Here is a 22,560-nt window from a genome sequence, read left to right on the forward strand (position 1 = left end):
GTCTGTTTTCTTTGTAGGCAGACTCCTGTGAGCCCCTCCCCACCCCCACCCCATGCTGGGAACCTCCAGATCCGGCCTCCACTCTTCTCCACTCTGCTCTGAGCCTGCAAGGAGGGGAGGGGCAGACCTGACCCATCACCCTTAGCCCTCCTGCCTCCAGCTGGGTTTGGCAAAGGGGAGGCACTAGTAGGAAATGAGAGGAGGGGAAAGACAGAGACTGCCGTCTCCCGGTGACTGGTTTTCTGCCTTAGATCACAATTCTTGTCAGGTGCCTCCTCTCCCATGATTAGAGCAAAGAATCCAAAACTAGGTGACAGCTAACCCCATCCCAGAGCAACCCAAGGAGAGCCACTCCTAAGGCCTCCCCTAAGAACACAATCTAAGAAGGCGAAACCAGTGTTCTTGCTATGCAAGTGTAGCCTCAACGCAATTCCCCTCCATCACGATGCCACCCTTAAATCCTTCTTCTACAGGAATTCTGGCCCCGACACTCCCTCCCCGCATTCCCTTTGTCCAAACCTATTCACAGAACCTCCCACGGGACCGAACTCTCTCCGCTCCTCGCTAGTGGAGGCCCTCGTTGTCTCACCTACTGCTGGAGTCTCCGCATTGGTTCCCTCCCTTCCCTCTCGCCCCCATAATCCCGTCCATACAATGCCAGCTGGCAAAGCCTTCAGTAGCTTCCTAGTGCCTACCGAGGCCCACCCCCTCTTCCCCTTCTCTACTGAATGTGCAAATTTTTATCAAAAGCTCTTAGTTTTTTTTTTTTAAAGTAACGGCTTTCTTTGAATTTCAAAAGCATTTATTTTAAAAACACCAAAATTGGCACTGAACGGAAAACTTTTAACTTTCTTCAGCATCTCCGCTAAGGATCACACTTCCCTCTGCCTGTCGGTACCCTGGCTGACGACTGAGCAGGATGGGAGGGGTGTCCCAGAGCCGGGGATAAATATAAAGTGTCTGAATACGTTCTGGCCAGATCCAGATGATGAGAGGTTTGGAAAGGTGTCGAGAAGTTTCCACTGACCCGACCCAGCCCAGCGCTCCCTGGTTTGAGAACATTACAAAAGGGATGGGCAGGGATTCGGGGCAGGGGGAGGATAAGGGAGGAACAGAGGGAGCTGGGCGGGAGTCGCTACCCATGGCGGCCAGGTCTGCAACAAGCTGACCCAACCTGCGCAAGCCGGGCCTCGAGGCAGCGCATCTTGGGACTCCGGCCGCCGAGCCGGTCCAACGCGCGCTCTCTCGTCCCCGGCCCGAAAGGAGTAAATAGGCCAGTCCCAAGCGGACCCGGATTCCCTGCGAGCGGTCCGACTCCCCGCCAGCTTGACTCCCGCCCACCAAGCCGGGATCTCGCAGCAGCCCCGACACTGGGAGAGCGCTGGTCGCGGGGAAGACTCGAGCGCCGGCAGGGCAGGGAGAGCGGTGCGCTGGGCGTCGGGGGAGGGGAGGGCGAGGGCAGGTCAGGGCCGCCCCAAGCCCCGCCCCAGGCCCGCCCCCGCCAGGGGAGGTGGGGCTCGGTGACGGACAGGCCTCCGGGCCGGTCACGGCCCGCCTCACCGTCCCTAGGGCCCAGCCGGGTAGGGCGAGTCAAGGGGCTCTGGAGAGGGCGGGGGCGGACGGGGAAGCCTCTAGGCAGGGGCGGGGCCTCAGGAGAGTAGCAGTGCTCTCAGCCAATGGGAGGCGGGAGCCGTCCCGTTAGCGCCGGATCCCAGTGGGTAGGGCGGGGCGGGCGGCGCAGAGGGGATCCCGGGGCTGCTGAGGGCCCCTGACTCGGCTCCGCGGGGCGACATGGACCGGATGACTAGCTCCATGAAGCAAGTACCCAACCCCCTGCCAAAGGTGCTGAGCCGACGTGGGGTCGGCGCGGGGATGGAGGCGGCGGAGCGGGAGAGCTTCGAGCGGACTCAGGTGAGGACCGGGGGACCCCGGGTCGCGCATGGCTGGGGCATCCCGAGAGACGCAGTGTCCTGGAGCGGACTTGAAGGGAGTAGGGGTCTTGCAGACCCAGGAAAGGACAGAGCAAGGGGACCGCGAGAGAGGGCATCTGGTGCGCAGGTCAGGGCGGTCAGGGAAGGTCGGGGACCCCGGGGGCACCCGGCTGGCCTGGGGAACAGGGCAGGGCGGCTCCGAGGAGCTGACATGATCCGTGCGGCGCGACTGAGGGGAGCCGATCCCGGCGGGACAAGGCAGGGGTCACAGGGGCGGTGAGAGGGGAAGGAACCCGAAAACGAGCCGAATGGAAGGCTTGCTCCTAGGCTGGGGAAGCTCACTGGGGGGGCTACTGAGGGTAGCTGAGGCTACTGAGGGGACTACTGGCGGCCGAGAGTGGGGCGCTGGGTCGGGGATGTGAAGGGTGGGGAGCCCTTTCCTCCCCTCTCGATCGCTTCAGGGTTGTGCTGACATTCCCCCCACCCCTAGCGCCCCCTTCCTTGTGCCTCTTGCTTGGCTCACACCACCCCCAGCTGTCGGTCTCCGAGGGCCCGGCTGAAGGGGTCTGAGCGGTGAGAAGGAATGTGGGAAATGTGATGTGTGGCCGAGTTTGGAAGATGACTGGGGGCTGGAGGGGGCCGGCCCCGGGGCAGGAATTGAGGCTTTTAGACCAGTGGCCCCATGCTAGTCAAGTTGAGCTGCCCTGGGGTGCCCAGAACCCTGAATTGGGGTTTTGGTTTCATCCCCCAAGATGTGCCTGACAGCTAATAGGCAGACTGCCCCATTTGTCCAGCCTGAGCAGGGCTGGGGGCCAAAATTCCTCACAGTCGTCAACAAAAAGCCACAATCCATTTTTACCTCAGAGTTTTAATGCCTTGTGTATTGATTGGACTGAATAAAGCTGACATGTTTATGGTGTTCATTGGCTCGTTTGTATGCAAAATCCATTTCCAAGGGCACAGCACCTCTTTGAATCCCAGGGCCAAAGCGGTATGGGCACATTTTTTCTTCGCTCTTGCTCTTGGAGTGGAACCTTTCAAGAACCAGTGGGACTTGCACTGCCAGAGCCTGGTTCTCCTGCTGTGTTCTGCTCCCCCCACCCCCAAATACAGTACCGTGTGAGGGAAGGGCTTTGGGGTTTTAGATACAGATGGTGAGCTCCTGACTGAGTGTTCTATATAGAGAATCTTGCAAAGAATGAAGCTTTTCATCCCAGGGGACTTCCTTCTCTTCTTTTTCCAAGCGCTTCGCAGGTGTACTTGGGTGATGTAGAGTAGGGAGTGTCCCCTTCCTAGGTCATCATCCTACCCCAGGTGGGATGGGAGAGATGGCTGTTCACTTCTGTCTTCCAGGGCCCAGCTGGGTTTAAGGTTTATTCTCTGACTTTGTGGATTGGACCCCAGAAAAGAAGGAAGCTACCTGTCTGCTGTGGGCATTATGGCCTCAACTAGCTGCCTGGGCACATGAGGCTTCTTGCTCCAGGAAACAGTGTGAATCTTTTTTTTTTTTTTTTAATGGCAAGGGAAAATAAATGGTAATTCATTCCTTCTAGAGTCTCAAATAAGTAAAAACTGGAGCAATAGAGAAATACACGTAAGACTTTGACCCATTATAGTGATAAGAAATTAGGTTTATGAAAGTTTCTCTAGATATCCAGGGACAGCCCAATAAGAAGAGTCTAGGTCAGTGTTTGCCAGTATTTTACATTCTATGGAACACTGATAATTGGCCAAATTTGACCTAGTGGCTTGTGCGTGTGTGTGTGTGTGTGTGTGTGTAGTATGGAGGGGAGGTAGAATGAATCAGGAAAAGAGAGTTTCTCTATTGTTGAAACTATTAGGGGAGTAGGAGAGTGAAGAAAAGGAAAGAGGATAATCCTAAAACCTCACCTTAGTCAAGCTGCAAAAATGTATTTTCTTTAATGACTACCTATGAAATGTATTATGAGATATAAACATGAGTTAGAAAAAAATTTTTTAATGAGTTAAGAAGCCATGAGAATTAGCGACGTTAGAATGATAATTGTAACTAATTATTGTGTTTGGCACTGTTCTAAGTACTTTATTATATTTCCTTCTTTAATCTCAGTAAGGTCCTGTGAGGTGGTATCGATAAGGACCTATGAGGTGGCTATCAGCCACATTTTACCTGGATGAAATTGTGTCACAGAGAAGTTAAGTAACTTGCCCAAGGTCACACAGCTGGAATTGATCCCAGCCTTTAACTACTACCTTGTGTGGCCTCTGAGTACTGGGCAGAACACTGGCATGGGGAGCTAGAAGAGGTTGGAGTTTGATTGCCAGGCACGTGGGTGGGTGGTGTGGCCCCAGGCAAGTTGTCTAACCTTTCTTTTTATTTAATTTACTTATTTATTTCTTTATTTATTTTTTGGCTGCATCGGGTCTTAGTTGCATCGGCTGTGATTAACTCTTCAGTAAAAGGGCAGAAGTGTTACTAGTTAATGCAATAATTACTAAGAGTGTGTGCTTAAAGTGCAGGCCATTGGGGTGGGAAGGGGGTGGCAAGGGGGTGGGAGCCCTCTGAGGTCTGAACCCCACCCTTCAGCCTGAGCTAGCACTTGCTGGGTGGAGAGGAGGGACAGGGCCATTCCAGGAATGGGGAATGGTCTGGAGATGGGTGTGGATGAGACTTATTGGCTGAGTGGAGACAGGAGCAGAACTGGTCCCTTTCACCTCTGAATGCCTCACACCTGCTACCTGTCCTGTCCCCATTTCTCTGTGACCCCCAGTAAACTGTGAGCGTCCTGAGGGCGGGACTGTGTCTTGTTGCTCTTGCCTCTGTCCTCACATGCCTGAGGCTCATGTGAGTGGTGAAGTGGCTGTAGTCAAGGGTACAGAGTGACTGGTTGGTCCCACGGGGAGGCCTGGCCTGGATGGGGAACTTGGCTCTGGGCTGCAGGGAACATCTGTAATTACTTGATGTTCTTTGCTAGTGGCCCCAAGTTCCCTCCTGGTCCTGCCTTGTCTCTGCAGTCTCAGTCGGGAGCCCTGCCCCAGGCCTATCAGACGACTCTGATTTCTCTGCCTTCCTTCCGGTCAGGCCCGTTCCCCAGCTGCCTGTGCCCTCAGACCCGTCTTGTTTCCCCACCACTGCAGGCCTCTTCTGGGAAGCCTTCCCTCCTCGACTCTCCGGGGATCATCCTCACACTTCACGTGGCCAGTGTCCCTGCCAGAGTGGGGACCCCTGCCCTGCCTGCCTCAGTCCCCATCTGCAACCAGACCCCTGGTGTGTCTCCCACCCAGCCCATCACAAGCAACCTTCAGTCTCTAGGGAAATAAAAAGTAGTTCCCGCCCTCAAAAAAGCTGCAGTAATAATGATACGTTGCCTGGAGTACTTTACAGTTTATAAAGCAGGTTTTAGCCATCCTTGGGGTTACACTGTGGTTCGGTGTTATCACCCTCATTTTATGGATGAGACCTTGGTAACTTGCCCAGGGCCGCTGGTCGGTGAGTGAAAGGGTCAGGATTCAAACCCAGGACTCTGGGTTCCAGGTCTCAGGCCCACTGCACTGTCCTCAAGTCGGGCAAGAGGGCAATTCTGGAATGAATCTGGAGGGTTGCCACTCACAAACAAGATACCCTGTCTGTGTTTACTTATCTGGAAAATGGTTTTCTGTATGGTTTACTTGTTTTTTTCCACATCCATTTAGTGAGTACCTACCATGAAGGGAACTCAGAGATGAGTAATGTAAAGAGAGTGGCCCCAGAGGAGCTCATGAGTCAGCAGGGAGGTGGACCGGCCACTGCGGGCCTTCTCTGCAAGGGGAACAGAGGACCCGTGGCACCGGCATCACTGGAGCCATTAGCAAGGCAGGACCTGCTGCATCAGAGCCTGCATTTCAATCAGACACGGAAGTTTGAGCAGCTCTGCTCTGTGGCAGGTGAATGCTGGGATCAGAGGAGAGGATGGGGTCTGGAAACACAGGGGAAGGAACAAACCGTTAGTCACAATCTCTTGGATGGAGCCCACGATAGAGTAAAGGATCCTAACCAGTCATACACCGGGAAGAGCCAGGAACAGAAACAAATATTTATGCAGGGCTTGCTGGGTCCTAGGAACATGCTAGGGGATTTACAGCCTTTAACCTATTTAACAGCTCAGGCTCAGAGAGGCCAAGTGACTTTTCCAAGGCCACATAGCAAGTAGACAGACAAGCCAGGGCTTCAAAATCAGATGACAAGTCCTCTTCTCCATGTTTAAGTCAGGGGTGTTTCTGCCATCTCGTTCATGATCATCAGAAGTTGTTCAACCTTCGATTAACCAGCTGAAAAATTGTACAGTTGGGCTGGAGGAATCAGTGGGTCCCAACCCTGGCTACACAGGAATGGTTTCTAACATAAAAGGTGCTGTACCCCTCCTGTCCCCTGCTTGCTCCCTTAGTTGGTATTGAAAACTAGAAAGGATGCCGAGAGCTTTCTTTGGTTTTTCTGTGGTTCTGTCCTCTTCTGGTTTCCTCCCACCGATACTAATGAGAAAAGCCTGCACTTATCACACTTACTCTTGTGCAAGTGTAAGGGCCTTGCACAAATCTGCCCTTTCAAGTCTTACAACAAACTTACAAATAGGGTTATAAACCCTATTTTACAGATGAGGCAATTGAGGCTGAGAGGGGTTAATAACCAGCTCAAGGTTCTGAAGTAAGTGACAGCTAGGACTCAAACCCAGGAAAACTGGCCCCGATTGCCATCCCTGTGGCACTGCCTGGCCCCCCCCCCAGCTCTCCTCCTCCTTCCTCCCCTAACACTTGGGGTCCCCAAGGCTCTGTCCTCACCCCACTTCTCTTTTTCCTCCTGTCCACTTCCTCTGCCCTCACTTCCATCTGATGGTTTCTGTTCTCACCTCAATGACGCCGACTCTCTGACTTCCTGGCCTGTGTGACCACTTCCCATTGGATATCTGCCCCCTGATAAACCACACATGCCCCAAACTCTGCTTGGACCTCCCCAGCCTGTGAACACCTGTGCCTGGTCCCTGTTAGTCCCATCATCTCCTGGGCATCAGCTCTGAGCCCTCCCCGCCTCTTGCCCTCACAGCCACACTCTTCTGTGATGTTTCTCTTGTCCTTCCCTCCTTTGCTTCTCGCTGTCGCTGCCCTTATTTCCTCCTTTGCCTGCATTGTTGTAATCCCATCCTCCCCGCCTCCCAAAGCGTCTGATGCCAGATGGATTGTCTCTAAAGCCCAGCACTGCCCATTTTCCAGGAACCTTTGCTGACTGCCCAGAGACCCCACATGATGTGGCACCATCAGTGTCCCTAGTCCCTGTCGTTTGCAGGCCTTAACTTACGGGGCATCCCTCCACCAGGCAGCCCCTGCAGTCTGGTTCAGGTGAGCAGGGTCCCTTAGCTACTCTGTGTCCCTCCCATTCATCCACGCGCACATCTTGGCTTCCCTTCCAGACTGGAAGGTCTTGAGGGCAGGGTCTGAGTTTCAGTGCCCAGTGGGCCCTTGCATGAGGCAGGCACTGGGGCCTGTTTGCCAAACATGTGAACACACAACAGTCAGAGGGTCTGCAGCAGCCTGGGGGCCGCAGGCAGACCTCTACTTGCAGAGTGCTTTTCCTTTGCACATTTTGGAGATTCTCCCTCTGTCTCCTTTGATTTCCCCAATGAGCATATCTCACTAAGTGCCTGCCCTGTGTGCCAGGCCTGGGCACCCAGGGTACCATGGAAGTACATGGCCCACTAGGTTGGAGATTTCACTTGGGAAAGAGCCTGCAGGGGCTGGAAACAGAATTAGGGCTCAATTCCGTCAATTAGGGCTTGAATTTTCGTCAAGTTCAGAACACTTGATAAACATTCCCAAACTATGGTCTTGGACTTCCCAGGGCTTCATTCTGCTTGAGGTCAGATCTTTCTGAGCTAGAAGAGGTTACAGGGAAGGGAGAGAAACTGGCCTAGTGTCCCGGGCACCTGGACGTGGCTGATGGCAGTGGCCTGCGTGCAGGTGCTGTAGTTTGCAGCAGGGCATAAGGGATGTTAGGATGAGTGCAGAGACAGGAAATCTGTCTCTGGCTCTGCCCCTGCATCTCTCATTTCAAAATGAGGAGGCTGGAAGAGATTTCTGAGGGTCCTTCCAGCTCTCAAATATTTCAGCTTATAAAACTCCTTTAAGCAGCCTTTGCCATTAGAATAAGGACACACATTTCTTCTGAGCTCTCAACTGCTCTCTTGAAAGGGGTTTCCAGTTGCCCCCTGTATGTGGAATGGGGCCCAGGTACCAGTGACGTAGGGCTCATGAAAGGATGCTAGTGCACCTTGGGAAGGGATAGGGTGTGTCCGTGTGGTCCAAGAGAGCAGATTCCCAGCCCCACTTGGGCACTGAAAGGGTTCCTTGCTTGTGAGGCACTGATGAGGCCCGTTTTATGCTCCCCATGCGTGGGCCCACTTATTCCACTACCTCGGGACAAAGTGTGGGAGTGACCTGGGCAGGGCGTAGGGCACAGCTTGGTGCAGTGGTGCCACAGGCCAGCGGCCATGGCTTCTGCATCCAGAAGGGTTGATGTCCTGGAGAGATGCCCACCTAGGAGAGGGAAGTAGTCAGCCCCACCTCCTGGCAGGGTGGGGACTGCTTCCTGTTTTCCTGCCTGGGCAGGCAGGGAGGAGCCCTGTTCCAGGCTGTGGGCAGTACAGTCTGACACTGCGGGGAGAGAGCTGGGGATTGAAGGTTCCTCTGGCTTAGCCTGCTGGAAAGAGAGAAGGGATCTTCTTGGATCTGAAAGGTGGCTGCTGCCACCTCTTCTATTAGTGCTGGGACACAGCTCAGGAAGCTGGTCGGGCAGTTCAGGAAGCCAGTGTGGCCAGTTGCTTCTGATTTAACTACAGCTACCACCAGGTGCAGTTTTTAAAGTACGTTTACACATAACCTCTTTCCAGCCACAGAACAACCGTGCAGGAGGTAATTTTGGTCAGTTCTCAAGTGTGGATAGTGAGGCCCAGAGAGCTCTGTGACTTGCCTAAGAGCACTCAGGAAGTGGCCCGAGGAGCTGAGACTTGAACCTGGTGGGTCTGATCTCAAATTGTACACTTTCCTTTCCATACTTCCCTCTAAAACTGAAGCCTGGCCTGGGGCTGGTAACTTAGGAAAGGTACAGAGATTTCTTTTTTTTTTTCCCCCTAGGTCTTTTCCAAATTGACTTATTTGGACATTTGAAATTCCTCCCAGAAGATTTTTAGCAACACACGTAACTATTGAAGGACCTTTATCCAGAATATGTAAAAAAAACTTAAAAGAAAAAAAAAAAGAACAACCTAATAGAAAAACAGGCAGGAGGTACTTCACAAAAGAGGATAAGCAAATGGCCAGTAACCATATGAAAAAGTGTGCAACTTCGTTATAAATCAAGGAAGTGAAAATTGAAATTACGAGCGAGATGCAGGATGGCTAAAATAAAAATGAAAAAAAAATCGATAGTGCCAAGTGTTGGCAAGCATGTGAAGCAGTGAAAGCACTCATGCACTGCTGAGGGGGGTGTACACTGGTGCAACTCATTGGAAAACAGCCTGGTATTATCCCAGAATTGAAGATAAGCACACTTAGTAACCCAGCAAGTCCACAGCGAGCTGCATACCCAACAGAAATGCATGCACATGCACCAAAAGGTATTTAGAAGACTATTCATAATCATGTCTAATAATAACCCCAAACCGGAAACAGTCCAAAAGCCCATCAGCAGTAGATGGATAAATAAATTGTGATCTGGTTTCTCATTGGGATACTATACAGCAGTGAAGATGAACAAACTGTAGTTTCTCTCAACAACACGGGTGACTCTTGCAAACATAACGTTGAGGGGAAAAAAGGCAGACCCTAAAGGACAACTCTGAAGGCTTCCATTTATATTAAGTTCAAAAAACAGGCAAAGCAAAACTGGGATTTAGGGGTGCTTGCTTAGATGGTAAAACTGAAAAGAAAAAAAAGGGAGTGATTATTATAAAAGTCCAGATAAAGGTCATCCCTGGGTGCAGGAGAGGTTAGTGGTGGGTAGGATGTTCAGAACAGGGGAGCTTCTGAGGTCCTGCCATCCATCTGTTTATTGGCCTGGGTGGTGGTTTATGATAATTCATTAAGCTTTCCATTTTTGCTTCATGCAGTTTTCTCTATTTATATATTTCAGAATACAAAGGATTATAAAAAGGCTCCTCCCAGGGAGTAGGAGACGGTCTTAAGGAGGCTAAATAAGAACCTGCCATTTAGATATCCACCCACCCTTTGAGGTCTCTCTCAAACACAGCCTCCCCCGTGAAAGCACTTCTGATGCTGCCCTAGAACTGGGAAATGTTTGATATATGAATCATGCATATACAAGCAGCACACCCTGAGCCCTGCTGTAACACATAGCCGGGAAGTTGACACCTATCATTAGCCCACACTTAGCATGGTGCCCTTGGCTCCCGTTCATGTGTGTCTTGTGCCTACCTTCCTTCGTGGCAGACAGGCCCTCATTTCTTTTTCTTTTTCTTTTTTTTTAAAAAATTATTTATTTATTTTTGGCTGCATTGGGTCTTCGTTGCTGCGCACGGGCTTTCTCTAGTTGCGGCGACTGGGGGCTACTCTTCGTTGCGGTGCGCAGGCTTCTCATTGTGGTGGCTTCTCTTGTTGCGGAGCACGGGCTCTAGAGCACAGGCTCAGTAGTTGTGGCTCACAGGCTTAGTTGCTCCGCAGCATGTGGGATCTTCCCGGACCAGGGCTGGAACCCATGTCCCCTGCATTGGCAGGCGGATTCTTAACTGCTGCGCCACCAGGGAAGTCCCGCGCCCTCGTTTCTCACTCATCTTTTGGTGAGTTGCCCCAGTGTCTAGCAGAGGGCTTTACACCAGCCAAAGCTCAGGATGTCTGTTAAATACGAAATAAATTAGGCGGTGAGAAGTTCTCAAAGGAGAGAACGAGAGAAGAAAGCGTGCCTCTAGGCTCAAAAGAAGCACATTTGAATAAACCAAAGACCCAGGTGATAGGCTTCTGAAACACAGAACCTCAGGCTTGGCTCCTGTTCCAAAGCTTTAGATCAAGCCAGACACGGTGAGCCACTGTGAGAATCTGGGAGCCTGGAGGATGTCACCTGGGAACATGGCAGAAATGCTGACCTTCTAACAGTGGTTCTTTGAGGTCTCCGTCTGGCTGTGTGGTCCCTGGGGCCAGCCCATGGTGACAGTTCTTAGACTAGACAGTTCCTGTGTGTGTTATTATGTCTTACTAGGCTGTCACGTGTCCCCTCTCCCATACTGGCCTGGAAGCAAATACCTTCTCTGTTCGGTTTTCCTTGGATCTGGCTTAACTATTGCTATATTCTTCCCTCCCGTTTCCCATAATCCTTCAGAAAGAGACAGGCATGAGCTCTGTGGTTTCCTCTCCGAGCAAGATCCAGATCAGCTTCCCTTGGAGTCACAGGTCATTCCAGGGCTCCACCTCTCTGGGCTTGGCACATGGTAGAAATTCAAAAAATATATATGTTGAGTGCCTTTTCTTTGTCAGCTCAAGTTCCTGGCCCCGAGCGACTCTTGATAAGAGTTCGTGGAATGAAGGATAAAATATTTTGGGTGAAGGACTGAATGGGCATCAACCATTTTTGGTCCCAGTTCTAAAATATGAACCCTGATTTGCGAACCCTGAATCTGGGGTCACATGAGCACAATTGGAGCCACCAAGAGGGACCCTGAAGACACCGTCTCTCTGATGTAACTGTGGGTGGTCCTTGGGGACTTCCTATTGAACATCAACTCCTTGACTGATGCTCGGCAGTGACTTGCGATCTCCTGCTTCCCTTGAGACCCTTATTCCAGGATGGGATCTCCCTGTACAGCCAAGGCCTTGTTACTGCTGATAAGAAAAATCCGACTCAAAAAAGCAAAAAGCAAAAGAAAAACCCAACCCGCCTAAACTTGGTCTCCATCTCCTGCCACAGACTTGCTCTTTCTCCTTTGTTCACAGTTTCAGAGAATCTCAGTTTATAAACCATCTCGGGCCATTCCACCTGAAGTTCTGCCAGTCACCCTAGGAGACCCCTCTGTTCTGCACCCCTGCAGCTAGTCACAGAGGCCTGTTGTTCCTGCCTCCTTGATAGCGCGCCGTATCGCCCCAACTTCTCCACCACCGCCTCCGCCTTCTCCACCTTAGTTCAGGCCTTCATCTCAAGCCCGAGCTATTTATTGCATGGCCCACCCGGCCCTCCTGCCCCCCAGTCTCGACCCTCATGAGATCTACCCTCTCCCTGGCCGTCCGAGTTTGGTTTTAAGAGGTCCAACTGTTTGTATCACTCCAGGATGTAACAATCTCTGTTTGTTATGCGTTACTCTAAGCTGAAACCCAAGCTCCTTGTCACGGCACACAGCCCAGCTTGGCCAGCCTTAATGTTAACACCCGCAGCCCTACCAAGCGCCTTAGCGCTTTCCCAGCACAGCCCACGGCTGCTTCACTCCTGGGTTTTACCAGGTGGCAGCATTCTCGTCTGCCTAGAACGCCTCTCCCACTTCATCCACCTGCCAAACTCTTCATCCGTTAAGTCCCACGCTCGATGGCCCCTCCTCTGGGAAGTCTCCCTCCACCCCCACCCAGGCAGATTTACTGACTGCTGTTTCTGTGTGTTCTGTGCTACCGTGTTTATCTGGGTGTCTGTCCCACACTGGACCGTAAGCTTCCTTATAGCTTAGCCTGCTCTGTAGGCCTCCCCACCCTGAGCAAAGGGCTCAGTGCCCAGTAGGACCTCAGGAGATGTTTGTCAAATGAACTAATGATGCATCTTAAGGACCCAATTGTATTTGATTGTTGCAGTAACGGAAAAGGGAATGGGCCCAGTTCCCACCCCAAGGCAGATGCTCAACACCGAGGTGAACGCATCTGATCTGTGTCACATTGTACTGAAACGAAAGTTTTGGCAACACTGGTGGGTTCGAGGTGAGCGTGTTTCAGGAGTGGAGAATTCAGTGCGAGGGACAGATTTACACAGGTGGCTTCCGTGTGCAGGCACGGTACACCTAGAGCCAGCGGATTAGGAGCCTGATTTATGTTCTGGCAGTGGACTGCTAGGTGTTCTTTCTGCAGCTCAGAAATGTGAAGTGAAATGTGGTAGGTAGAATAACGTCCCCACCATCAACATATCCACCTGTGACTATGTTCTGTTACCTGGCGAAAGGGACTCTGTAGATGTAATGAAGGACCTCAAGATACGGAGAGGAGCCTGGAGTATCCAGGTGGGCCCAGTCTAATCACACATGCCCTTAAAAGCAGAGAATCTTCTCTGGCTGCCAAGCAGAAGAGAGACATGGCAGAAGGGGAAGTCAGAGGGATTCCAAGTGAGAGAAGGATTCAATGTGCCATTGCTGGCTCTGAGATGGAGGGACTGATGTGCAGGGACCCAAGGGAAGCCTCCAGAAGCTCAGAGTGGCCCCTGGCCGACAACCAGCAAGGACATGGGGACCTCGGGTCTCAAATAGCAAGGAATTGAATTCTACCAACAACTGGAGTGAGCTTCAAAGCAAATTTTCCCCAGAGCTTCCAGTAAGGAATGCAGCCTGCTGACCCCTTGATTTTAGCCCAGTGAGACCTTGTTGGACTTCTGACCTATGGAACTGTGAGATGGTGAATGGGTGTTGTTTTAAGCTGCTAAGTTTGTGATAATTTGTTAAGCAGTGGTAAAAGCTAATACAGGATGGTAACAGGTAACGCACGCTCCAGGGCAAGAAGCCCAGTGGAGGCCAGGCCTCGCTGCACAGACAGGGCATGCTTTTAAACCTAGAGGAACACTTGTTATTTCATCCATGCTTGTTGTGGCCATAGATAAAACAATGGATTTCCACACTTGGCACTTATTCACAGGTGTTTTATCCTGGAAAAAACAATTCAGCCTGTTCGAAACATTCTTTCCTGTTGGGCCATGGAGTTCTCTGGTGCAATTCCAAGTTCGAGGATCATAGATGTAAGTTACTTAGCCTTAAAAAAAAATTTTTTTTGATCAAGTGCTGTGCTGTCTATTAAAAAAAAAAAAAGGCATGTGGGAAATCCCAGTGTTACCACAGGATCCTGATGGTGTCTTTGCTTGAGGGAACTGACTTAAAGGCAGGAAGCACAGGTGGGAATAAATGAAGGGCTTCCCTCAGGGTGGGCCTGCTGTGTCCTGAGACTTACTCAGGTTCGCTGGTGGTCTGGAATGTTCCTGTATCCTTGGGCTTAGCTGCAGAGCAGCCAGGAGGTCCTGGAACTCTGGATTAAGAATTGGGAAGCCTGGCCTCTCCTGGCTGTGGTTCTTTCTGTTCTGCCATGTTCCCTACCCTCTATAGGTCTGTGAAGTGAGGGGGTTGGATAAGATTGCCCCAAAGGCTTAGAAAATTGGGATTCCTTGCAAGTGTAGTTACTGAAGCAACAGCCCTGTCAGAATTGACTGCCTTCTAACAACACCTGACCATTGTTACCCCAGATTTTGGTTCTCAGCTTCAGACACTGAATTCTGTTTGGTTTTCCCCTCTGTGTGAGATCTTTCCTCCTGGATAACCCTGGCTGCACTTAGTTTCTATGGGTAACTTCTTCTGCGTTGGTCAGATGGACCTGTCCCCCCACCAAAAGAACTGGCCTCCCAAAGTCACTCAGAAAACACCCAGTGAGAAGCCCTTTGCAGTTGGTCACTTCTTCCCAGGCACCATCTTCTGTCTTCTGCTTAGAACTGCCAGGTACGTCTGCCCAGGCTGAGCACTGCACAACTTTGGAAGTGTCTTTTGAATTTCACCTTCCCGGTGGTAGCCCATCAGGCCTAACTTTGTAGCATAAATTTTTTTTCCAGAAAAACTCTTTGACACTGAATCAGAGGCCACATGGAGTGTCTGTCATGACGCCATTGCAGTGAACCTGAGGCCCGACCTATCAAATCTATTTGATTTAGAGAATGTTAGAGCCAGAAGGGATGTGTGAGATTCAAGCTAGCAGCTAAAGATGTGTTTCTTTAAATTTTACAAATAAACCTGAAACCTGTGGCCAGGGCATAAACACTGATTTTCCACAGTCTCCACCACTCCCTGTTGTCTTCTGCCAGCCTGCTTCATGCTTTGACCTTACCTCCCTGGTTCCTCTTTTTATCTAGATATGGTCTCTGATTCACTCCAGTTTCCTAAAGGGAAATGAAGATTAGAAAAGAAATGAAGATTAGAAAAAAAAAATAGGCAAGTCAGTGCCCAAATTTGAGGCAGACCCAGTTGTGTCTGGGTCTGGGTTGTGCCCCAAGACTCTGTAGACGTGATGAGCATGGGCTTTAGAGCCAGACGGTTTACCTGCCTGGGGTCCCAGGCAGCCCGCTTTACAGAGATGCTGGTGGGCATAGGTTAATCTGGATCAGTGAAATAGAGATTTGTTGAAAGAGCATCTACAGTAATAAAAATACCTACCTCATACGGTTGTGAAAGGATCAAATGACATAATACATAAAAGATGCTCAATGCGTTGCCTTCCACGTGGTGAGCACTTGGAAATATCAGCTCTTATAATTATTCTCTTACTTGTACTTAGTAACGTCTGAGTTTGGGGGTTAGTGCACTATTTGGCACAGAGTGTAGGCACATGGCTGTTGGATAAGTAAATGGATGGGTCTTGGTCTGGTTTGTCTGCTCCCTGATGAGGCCCGGGTTGACGCTCTTCTAGATGAGGACCTACACAGGGAAGTCCCCGGGTTTTCAGGGGCGCCGTTTCAGAGGGTGGTGTGCAGAACCACAGGAGGAATTACCCGGAGATCTCAGGAGGTGTTTTCCTGGACCATGACCTGAACACATCGGCCTGCCTTTGCACAGGATCTCGGGTGAACCGCCTGCTTGGAGGAATCTGCATTTCTGGTTCTAAGGCCTCAGGAAAGACATTGAGGCACAAAGCTGGCTCAGAGGTGACAGTTAAGGTGACAGAGGGCATGCAGTGAGAATTGCCCAGTCTGGAAAGACAAAGGCTGAAGCAAGGATGCAGACGGGGAGAGAACACAGGCCCCCAGGGCAGGGCGTGGGGTTTGGGTTGAGGCTCTACCCCTGACTAGTTGTGTGATTTTATTTTCCTTAAAGGTATACACGTACAGGAGGAAAGAGTCAGTTCCACAGGCTTGTTACCAAAACCCAACAGTCTCCTGGCCCAGTTCCTTCTCCCTCCCCAAGTATTTCCTGCTTAAACTGCTTTCATGATAGCCATTAGCATGAACCTGCCATTACATAAGAGAAAGATCTCGCTTTCATTAATATAGGTGCCTTCCATCCCCTGACAATCACTTTCCCTTCATTATCCCCCCAGAGTTTTAACTCTGTATTCAGTGTCAACTTTATCATGACCGTGTCCATGCTAGGGACAGCTGAGCCCCTCCTATATATATATATATTTTTTTTTAAATTAATCTTTATTTTTGGCTACATTGGGTCTTTGTTGCTGCACGCAGGCTTTCTCTAATTGCGGCAAGCGGGGGCTACTCTTCATTGCGGTGTGCAGGCTTCTCATTGCGGTGGCTTCTCTTTGTTGCAGAGCATGGGCTCTAGGCATGCGGGCTTCAGTAGTTGTGGCATGCGGGCTCAGTAGTTGTGGTGCATGGGCTTAGTTGCTCCACAGCATGTGGGATCTTCCCAGACCAGGGGTCGAACCCATGTCCCGTGCACTGGCAGGCAGATTCTTAACCACTGCACCACCCGGGAAGCGCCCCCCCCCCCATATTTTGATATACATTCCTGCATGCATTTTTGTTATTCTTTGTTTGCTTGGGTTCATCACTGATTTATCTAGGGCCATCCCTCCAGTGTGTAAATCGCCACCTACTTAATATGGTACGTATTGTCAGTTTCATCATCCTAGGGTCAAGTGAGAATGCGGATGGGCAGGGGCTTGGTAAGGAGTCAGGAATCATGAAGATGACCTAGACTGGGGATAATGGCTGCAGTCCAGAACTTTCTTTGCAAACCTCCAAACTGGACAGTAATTATAGGGCAAATGAAAGGATACCTCCCTGTGAAAAGAGTGGGGACTAAGGCACATCCAACCCAAGAGGCAAAATAGGCTACACGTGTTTCCAGGTCCATGAGGAGTTTGGATCAATTCATAGATGATGTAGCTGGGACTTATGAAGGAAAGTTTGAGCAATTAAGCGTGTCCTTATGTCATTGAGAACAACCTGCATGTCTCCCAGACCCCTGCTCCAGGAACAGCTGAGCCTAGGAGTTTTCTGAAAATTTATTTTCATTTATTCTGAGTGCCAGTTGAGTATATTTAGAATGTGTTTTGTCATGGAAAACGGGGAATAAAAACCAAGTGATAGGAGAGTCTTAAATGTCAGGGGAATTAGGCCTCAGAGTGAGGGGGCAGACTGGCTGTGAGACGCCCTAAAGCTCTGTTTCCTCATTTGCAAGTTACTTTACATAATAGTACAGGCCTGCAGTCTGTTATCCCCACAAAATCCCAGAGGCTCTGGAAACCTAAAGTTCTTTTCAAAGTTTGGTACCCGACCTGTTCTTGTCTGGGCCTATTTATAGTCTGTTATTTGCCCATCTTAGAATGGATGGTCATACGATACGCTGCAAAGATGTTACCGTGTTTGATTAGAGGGTGTAACCCAGACCCCCAAATTCCCAAACACACCAGCCCCCAAGAGTTTGGGATAAGGGATTGTACCCTGGAGTGCCCACTCCATCGTGTTGTTGGAAGGATCTGAATATGATACCTTAGATGGAAAAGATGAAGCACTATGCCAAGGAAATAGGAGGTGCTCAATAAGTAAATGTTAGCTGTTATCCTTATTATTCATTGGTTTTAGAATCACACTTGTAGAACTAGGAATAATTAACATCCAAGTCCAACTTCCTATATTCAGTCAAGATCATGATGAATTATTTTAAACTAAAAAGACTTGAAGTAGCAGCTTGGTGTGTAATAGCATGATCCAAAGACAGAACTGAGTTCAAATCCTGTCTCTGTTACTTACCACCCCTGTGACCTTGGGCAAATGCCTTAACTTCCTTGCCTCAGTTTTCCAATCTATAGAGTGGGGGTAGTAATACCTCTCGAATGGGTTTACCCTGAGGATACAGAGAAAGTCAGAGAGGGCAGTGTATTGAAATGAATGACGATGTAGACTGACCTGGGCACATCACCTATGTGGCTTTCTTGCCAAAAGTCCATAACCTCAATTTAATCATGAGAAAACATCAGACAAACCCCAATTGAGGGATGTTCTACAGAATAACTGACCAGTCCTCTTCAAACATGTCAAGGTCATGAAAGACCAGGAATGACTAAGGATATGTGACAATTAATACAAGCTGGGATCCTGGATTGGATCCTGAAACAGAAAGAGGACACTGGGGGTGGGGGGGAGGGATAAAATAGGAGTTTGGGATTAACATATACACTACTATATATAAAATAGATAACCAACAAGGACCTACTGTGTAGCACAGGGAACTATACTCAATATTCTTTTTTAAAAATATATATAAATTTATTTATTTATTTTTGGCTGTGTTGGGTCTTTGTTGCTGTGCGCGGGCTTCCTCTAGTTGCGGTGAGCCAGGGCTACTCTTCGTTGTGGTGCGCAGGCTTCTCATTGTGGTGGCCTCTCATTGCGGAGCACGGGCTCTAGGCACACGGGCTTCAGTAGTTGTGGCTCACGGGCCTAGTTGCTCCACGGCATGTGGGATCTACCTGGACCAGGGCTTGAACCCATGTCCCCTGCATTGGCAGGCGGATTCTTAACCACTGCGCCACCAGGGAAGTCCCAATATACTCATTATTCTGTAATAACCTATATTGGAAAATAATTTGAAAAAGAATATATATGTGCATATATATATATATATATATATATATATATATATATAAAATAACTGAATCACTTTGCTGTACACCTGAAACTAACACGACATTGTAAATCAGCTATACTTCAGTTAAAAAAAAAAAGAGGATACTAATGGAAAAACTGGAGAAATCTAAATTAATTTTGTAATATAGTTAATAATATTGTACCAAAGTGAATTTCTTCATTTTGATGATTTTTCCTATGGTTATATAAGATGTTAGTTAATATAAGGGGAAGCCAGGCAAAGATGTACAGGAACTTTGTACTATTTTTGCAGTTCTTCTGAAAGTCTAAAATTATCTCAAACTAAAATGTTAAAAAAAAAAAAGAATGGCATGTTGCTTGGCAAACGTTAGTCAGGGCTAAGTAAACGTGCATTCCTTTACTCCCTTGGGTCATCGTGGAGACCCCGGAGACCCCACATGCAGAGGGACAGGACAGTGGTGTCTGAGGAGGGAAAGTATGGAAAGTCTAGGTTGCTTTGGAGGAGGGAACAGATCTGGGGCCTTTTCCAGGGAGGAGCTGCTTTGAGTGCCCCAGGTCTTGAAGGGAGAAATGGCGTAAGACCTTTGTCTGCAGTCTGGCAGATGTACTTCTGTTGGCCTCCTTCTGCTGCAGATGGCCTGGCCCACGTAGTTAAGCACTTATCAGTCAAACAAGCTTAGCTCCAGCTCCAGTTTGGTTACTTATCTTGGGGGGGCCTTGGGAAAACTCCTCATCTGGAATATGGGGTAATGTACTGACATCTGGGCTCAGTGAATGGGTTGAATGAGAGAGCCCGGAGCAGTAGCCAGTGCCGGTGGTGGTTTCCCCTCCCCATGAAGCCTTCCTGAACGGCCCCCGTGGAAGTGCCCATCGCCCTCCAGGTCCCCCACAGCAGTCACTTTGTGTCCCTCCAAGGGCCCTTTCTAGGGACACCCTTCTAAGTCCCATGGTTTGTGTATCTTGTTTGCCCCATGACTTAGAGCTTTTGTAAACCAAAGGGCTTTGCACATGGGGAAATACACAAATGTGGTTAGTAAATGAGTGGGTGAGTGAGAGAATGAATGAATGAGTATATGAGTGAGTCACTGAATGAATGAGTGAGTGATGATAAATGAGTGAATGATGAAGGAGTGAGTGAGCGAGTGAGTGAATGAATGAGTAGACTGATCTCCCTCCTGCCTCTCTGAAAGAGGACTATGTACCACATTCAGTTATCGGCCCAAACACTTGCCTGGTGTCAGGCAGTTCTCTCGAACGACTTTGGTGGTGTTCAGAGTGAACACCCTTTTATTATGGTTTTTCTCCCTCTATCCTGGATGCCAGTCATCGCTCCAGAAAAAGCAGTCAACTCCTTTCTTACACTGTTTGAACATCTCCAGCTTTAAAGCTCTTTGTCACTGCTTCAGAATTCTCCAGGCCTCTCTCCTTGTTGCTGAGAACTTTTTGCCACAGGAAATCAGGCTCATTTTAAGGGCCAAACAGTCACTAAATATAGCCTCCTGGCACAGATATTTAAAGAGCTGCGTTGATGATGTTATGTCTGAAGAGAGAAGGAGAAGAAAATAACTTTTTTTTTCTTGATAGAAGAGTGAAGTTATACCAGATTTTCTGTGGGTCCACAGGGAGCAGAGTGCGGGTATGGTGTCAGTGTCTTAATTATGAAATCACCGGCTTAGTGCTTGGGGCCAGGGAGTCATTTCTTGTTAATTCCTTCTCGTCTGTATTTAAAACTACCTCCTGTCCTGGAGAGTTACCTCGGGCGAGTGTGCCCTCCCTGTCAAGCCTGGCTCGGCGCCGTGGGGGGGGGGGGGGGGAGGTGGAGTGCACAGGGAGGTGTAAGAGCTGCTCTGCCCTCTCCTGGGACCAGCATTTTTCCACGGGCCGTGCAGGGTGGATGGTTCAGGCAGTAATGCGAGCAATGGGGAGCCATGGGGAGCGGCAGAGGAAGCTTCACTCGCTCGCCCGCCACCCGCCTCCTGCTATGTGGCCCGGTTCCTAACAGGCCACGGGATAGCGGTCCGTGGCCCAGGGGTTAGGGACCCCTGCCTCATAGCACATGTCTGGCGTGTTTATCCCGTAGCATGTGGCTTCAAATCTCATTTGCCTCCGTAGCTTTCTGGTACCTGGAGATGCTTTCAAGTTCATTTCCATGTTAATGATATTTTTTTAATGTGTTTTTTTCTAGTATGTCTACATATTATGTGGGAGAGGTCATGTGTATGACAGCTCAGTCTGCTCTTTTTATCTGAGTCTTAGTTCCCTATTATTCGTCTCCTGCAGCATAGCCAGAGAGCTTAAAATTTAAAAAAACAAAAACATAAATCAGATTATTTCACTGTCCTGCTTAAAACCTTCCAGGGGCTTCCTAATTGCTTAGAATAAAATCCACCTTCGTTAACTGAACTGTAAGGTCCTCTGTAAGCTGCTCACACCCTCACCGGCCCCAGCTTGCTTACCACGTGTCAGCTTCTTGCTCCTGTCTTAGAAACTTCGCATCAGCTCTTTGCTTTCCATCCAATTGCTACCTCTTTAAAGGGGCTTCTTCTGACTCCCCAGAAAGCTGTACCCACTCACTGTCTCATCAGCTCATTGTATTTTCTTCATGACACTTACCACTGGGTAGAGTCACCTTGTTTATTTGTTTTCGGGTTTCATCATTTGTTTCCCACCACCAAGGCCAGAATGGAGGCTTCATGAGCAACGGAAGGATCTGTGTTGCTTGCAGTTACAACCTCAGTCTCTACCACAGCACAGTGGGACAGCAGTTAACCCCAGGCTTCTCCTCTGCAGGTCACATCATTCAAACCCCTGCCACCTCTCTTCAGAATTCCTACCTGGAATCTCCCAGGAAAGAACAGTGGAGGTAGAGTCAAAGTTCAGTGTCCCAGTTCTGGCTGCAGGGCACACTCCCCGTGTGATCTTGGACGAGTCACTTAACTTCTCCCAGTCTCCATTTTTTCATCTCTAAAGTGAGGACCACCGTACAAGATAAGAGTTTTTGCTAGAATAAAATGTGAATGTTCGCACAGCCTTGGGAGGGGTGAAGGCAATCATTCTCATTTAGGGGCAAAAGTATTCACGTCTCAGTGAGGGGCTCCATGGGTGCTCCAGGGTCATGAAGCCCCGTGAGACTTTTCTCACCCCCTTCTTATTGGTGTCCCTCATACATCGTTTTTTTTTTGTCTCTGGGTGGCTGTATGGGTGGTAAGCATCATGTCGGCCAGCCAATAAATACATTTCTGAGGGCTTGCTCTACGTGACAGGTGTAAAAAACAGACCCCACCTCATGGAGGCTGTGCCTGGTCCCTGGAGGACAGGGGTGCCATCATCCTCTTTGGCTTGTTCTACAAAGTTCCATCAGGGTTTTGGATGCGTGGGTTAGTTGGAATGCCTGCCAAGAGGAAGACCTGCCCGACAGCCTTCGTCACTCAGCAGACAAGGTTTCCCAAGCGCCTGCAGTGCCAGGCGCCAGGCGTCGTGCATGAATCAGACTTGATTGCTGAGTTTAAGTTGCTCCTAGACCCCAGGAAGAATGGGTGGGCTGAACGGTCACTGTGATCTGATCCGCTAACCACAGGAGCAGAGGATGCTGGCAAGGGTGGGAGGAGCCCAGCAAGGCAGGATTAACTGTCTCAAGTTGCTTATTAAAGAGCCCGGAGCCACATTGAGTCTTGCCGTGATTCTAAAAGTGGTTCTAAACCTGACAGCTGTGGAGAAGAGTAGAAAGCTCCGTGCAGACTGGAGGAGCTGGGGAGGCCTGGGGGCAGGTGGGTCTGGAAGAAGGCTTTGGAAAATGCGGTGGGGGGAGGCGTGGTGGGGGGGAGGCATGGG

General features: G+C 49.7%; 1 protein-coding gene across 2 annotated transcripts in view; it reads left to right on the top strand.

Moving 5' to 3' along the window:
• Positions 1–1,791: 1,791 nt before the first annotated feature.
• Positions 1,792–22,560, top strand: part of HIP1 (huntingtin interacting protein 1) — a 150,845-nt gene continuing 130,076 nt past the window's right edge. For both annotated transcript variants that reach the window (XM_065891783.1, XM_065891785.1), the window contains exon 1: positions 1,792–1,911. In XM_065891783.1, the coding sequence (XP_065747855.1) occupies positions 1,792–1,911 (120 nt within the window). The remainder of the gene's footprint in view (positions 1,912–22,560) is intronic.

The sequence above is a fragment of the Phocoena phocoena genome, chromosome 15, assembly GCF_963924675.1.
Source record: "Phocoena phocoena chromosome 15, mPhoPho1.1, whole genome shotgun sequence".
NCBI lineage: Eukaryota > Metazoa > Chordata > Mammalia > Artiodactyla > Phocoenidae > Phocoena > Phocoena phocoena.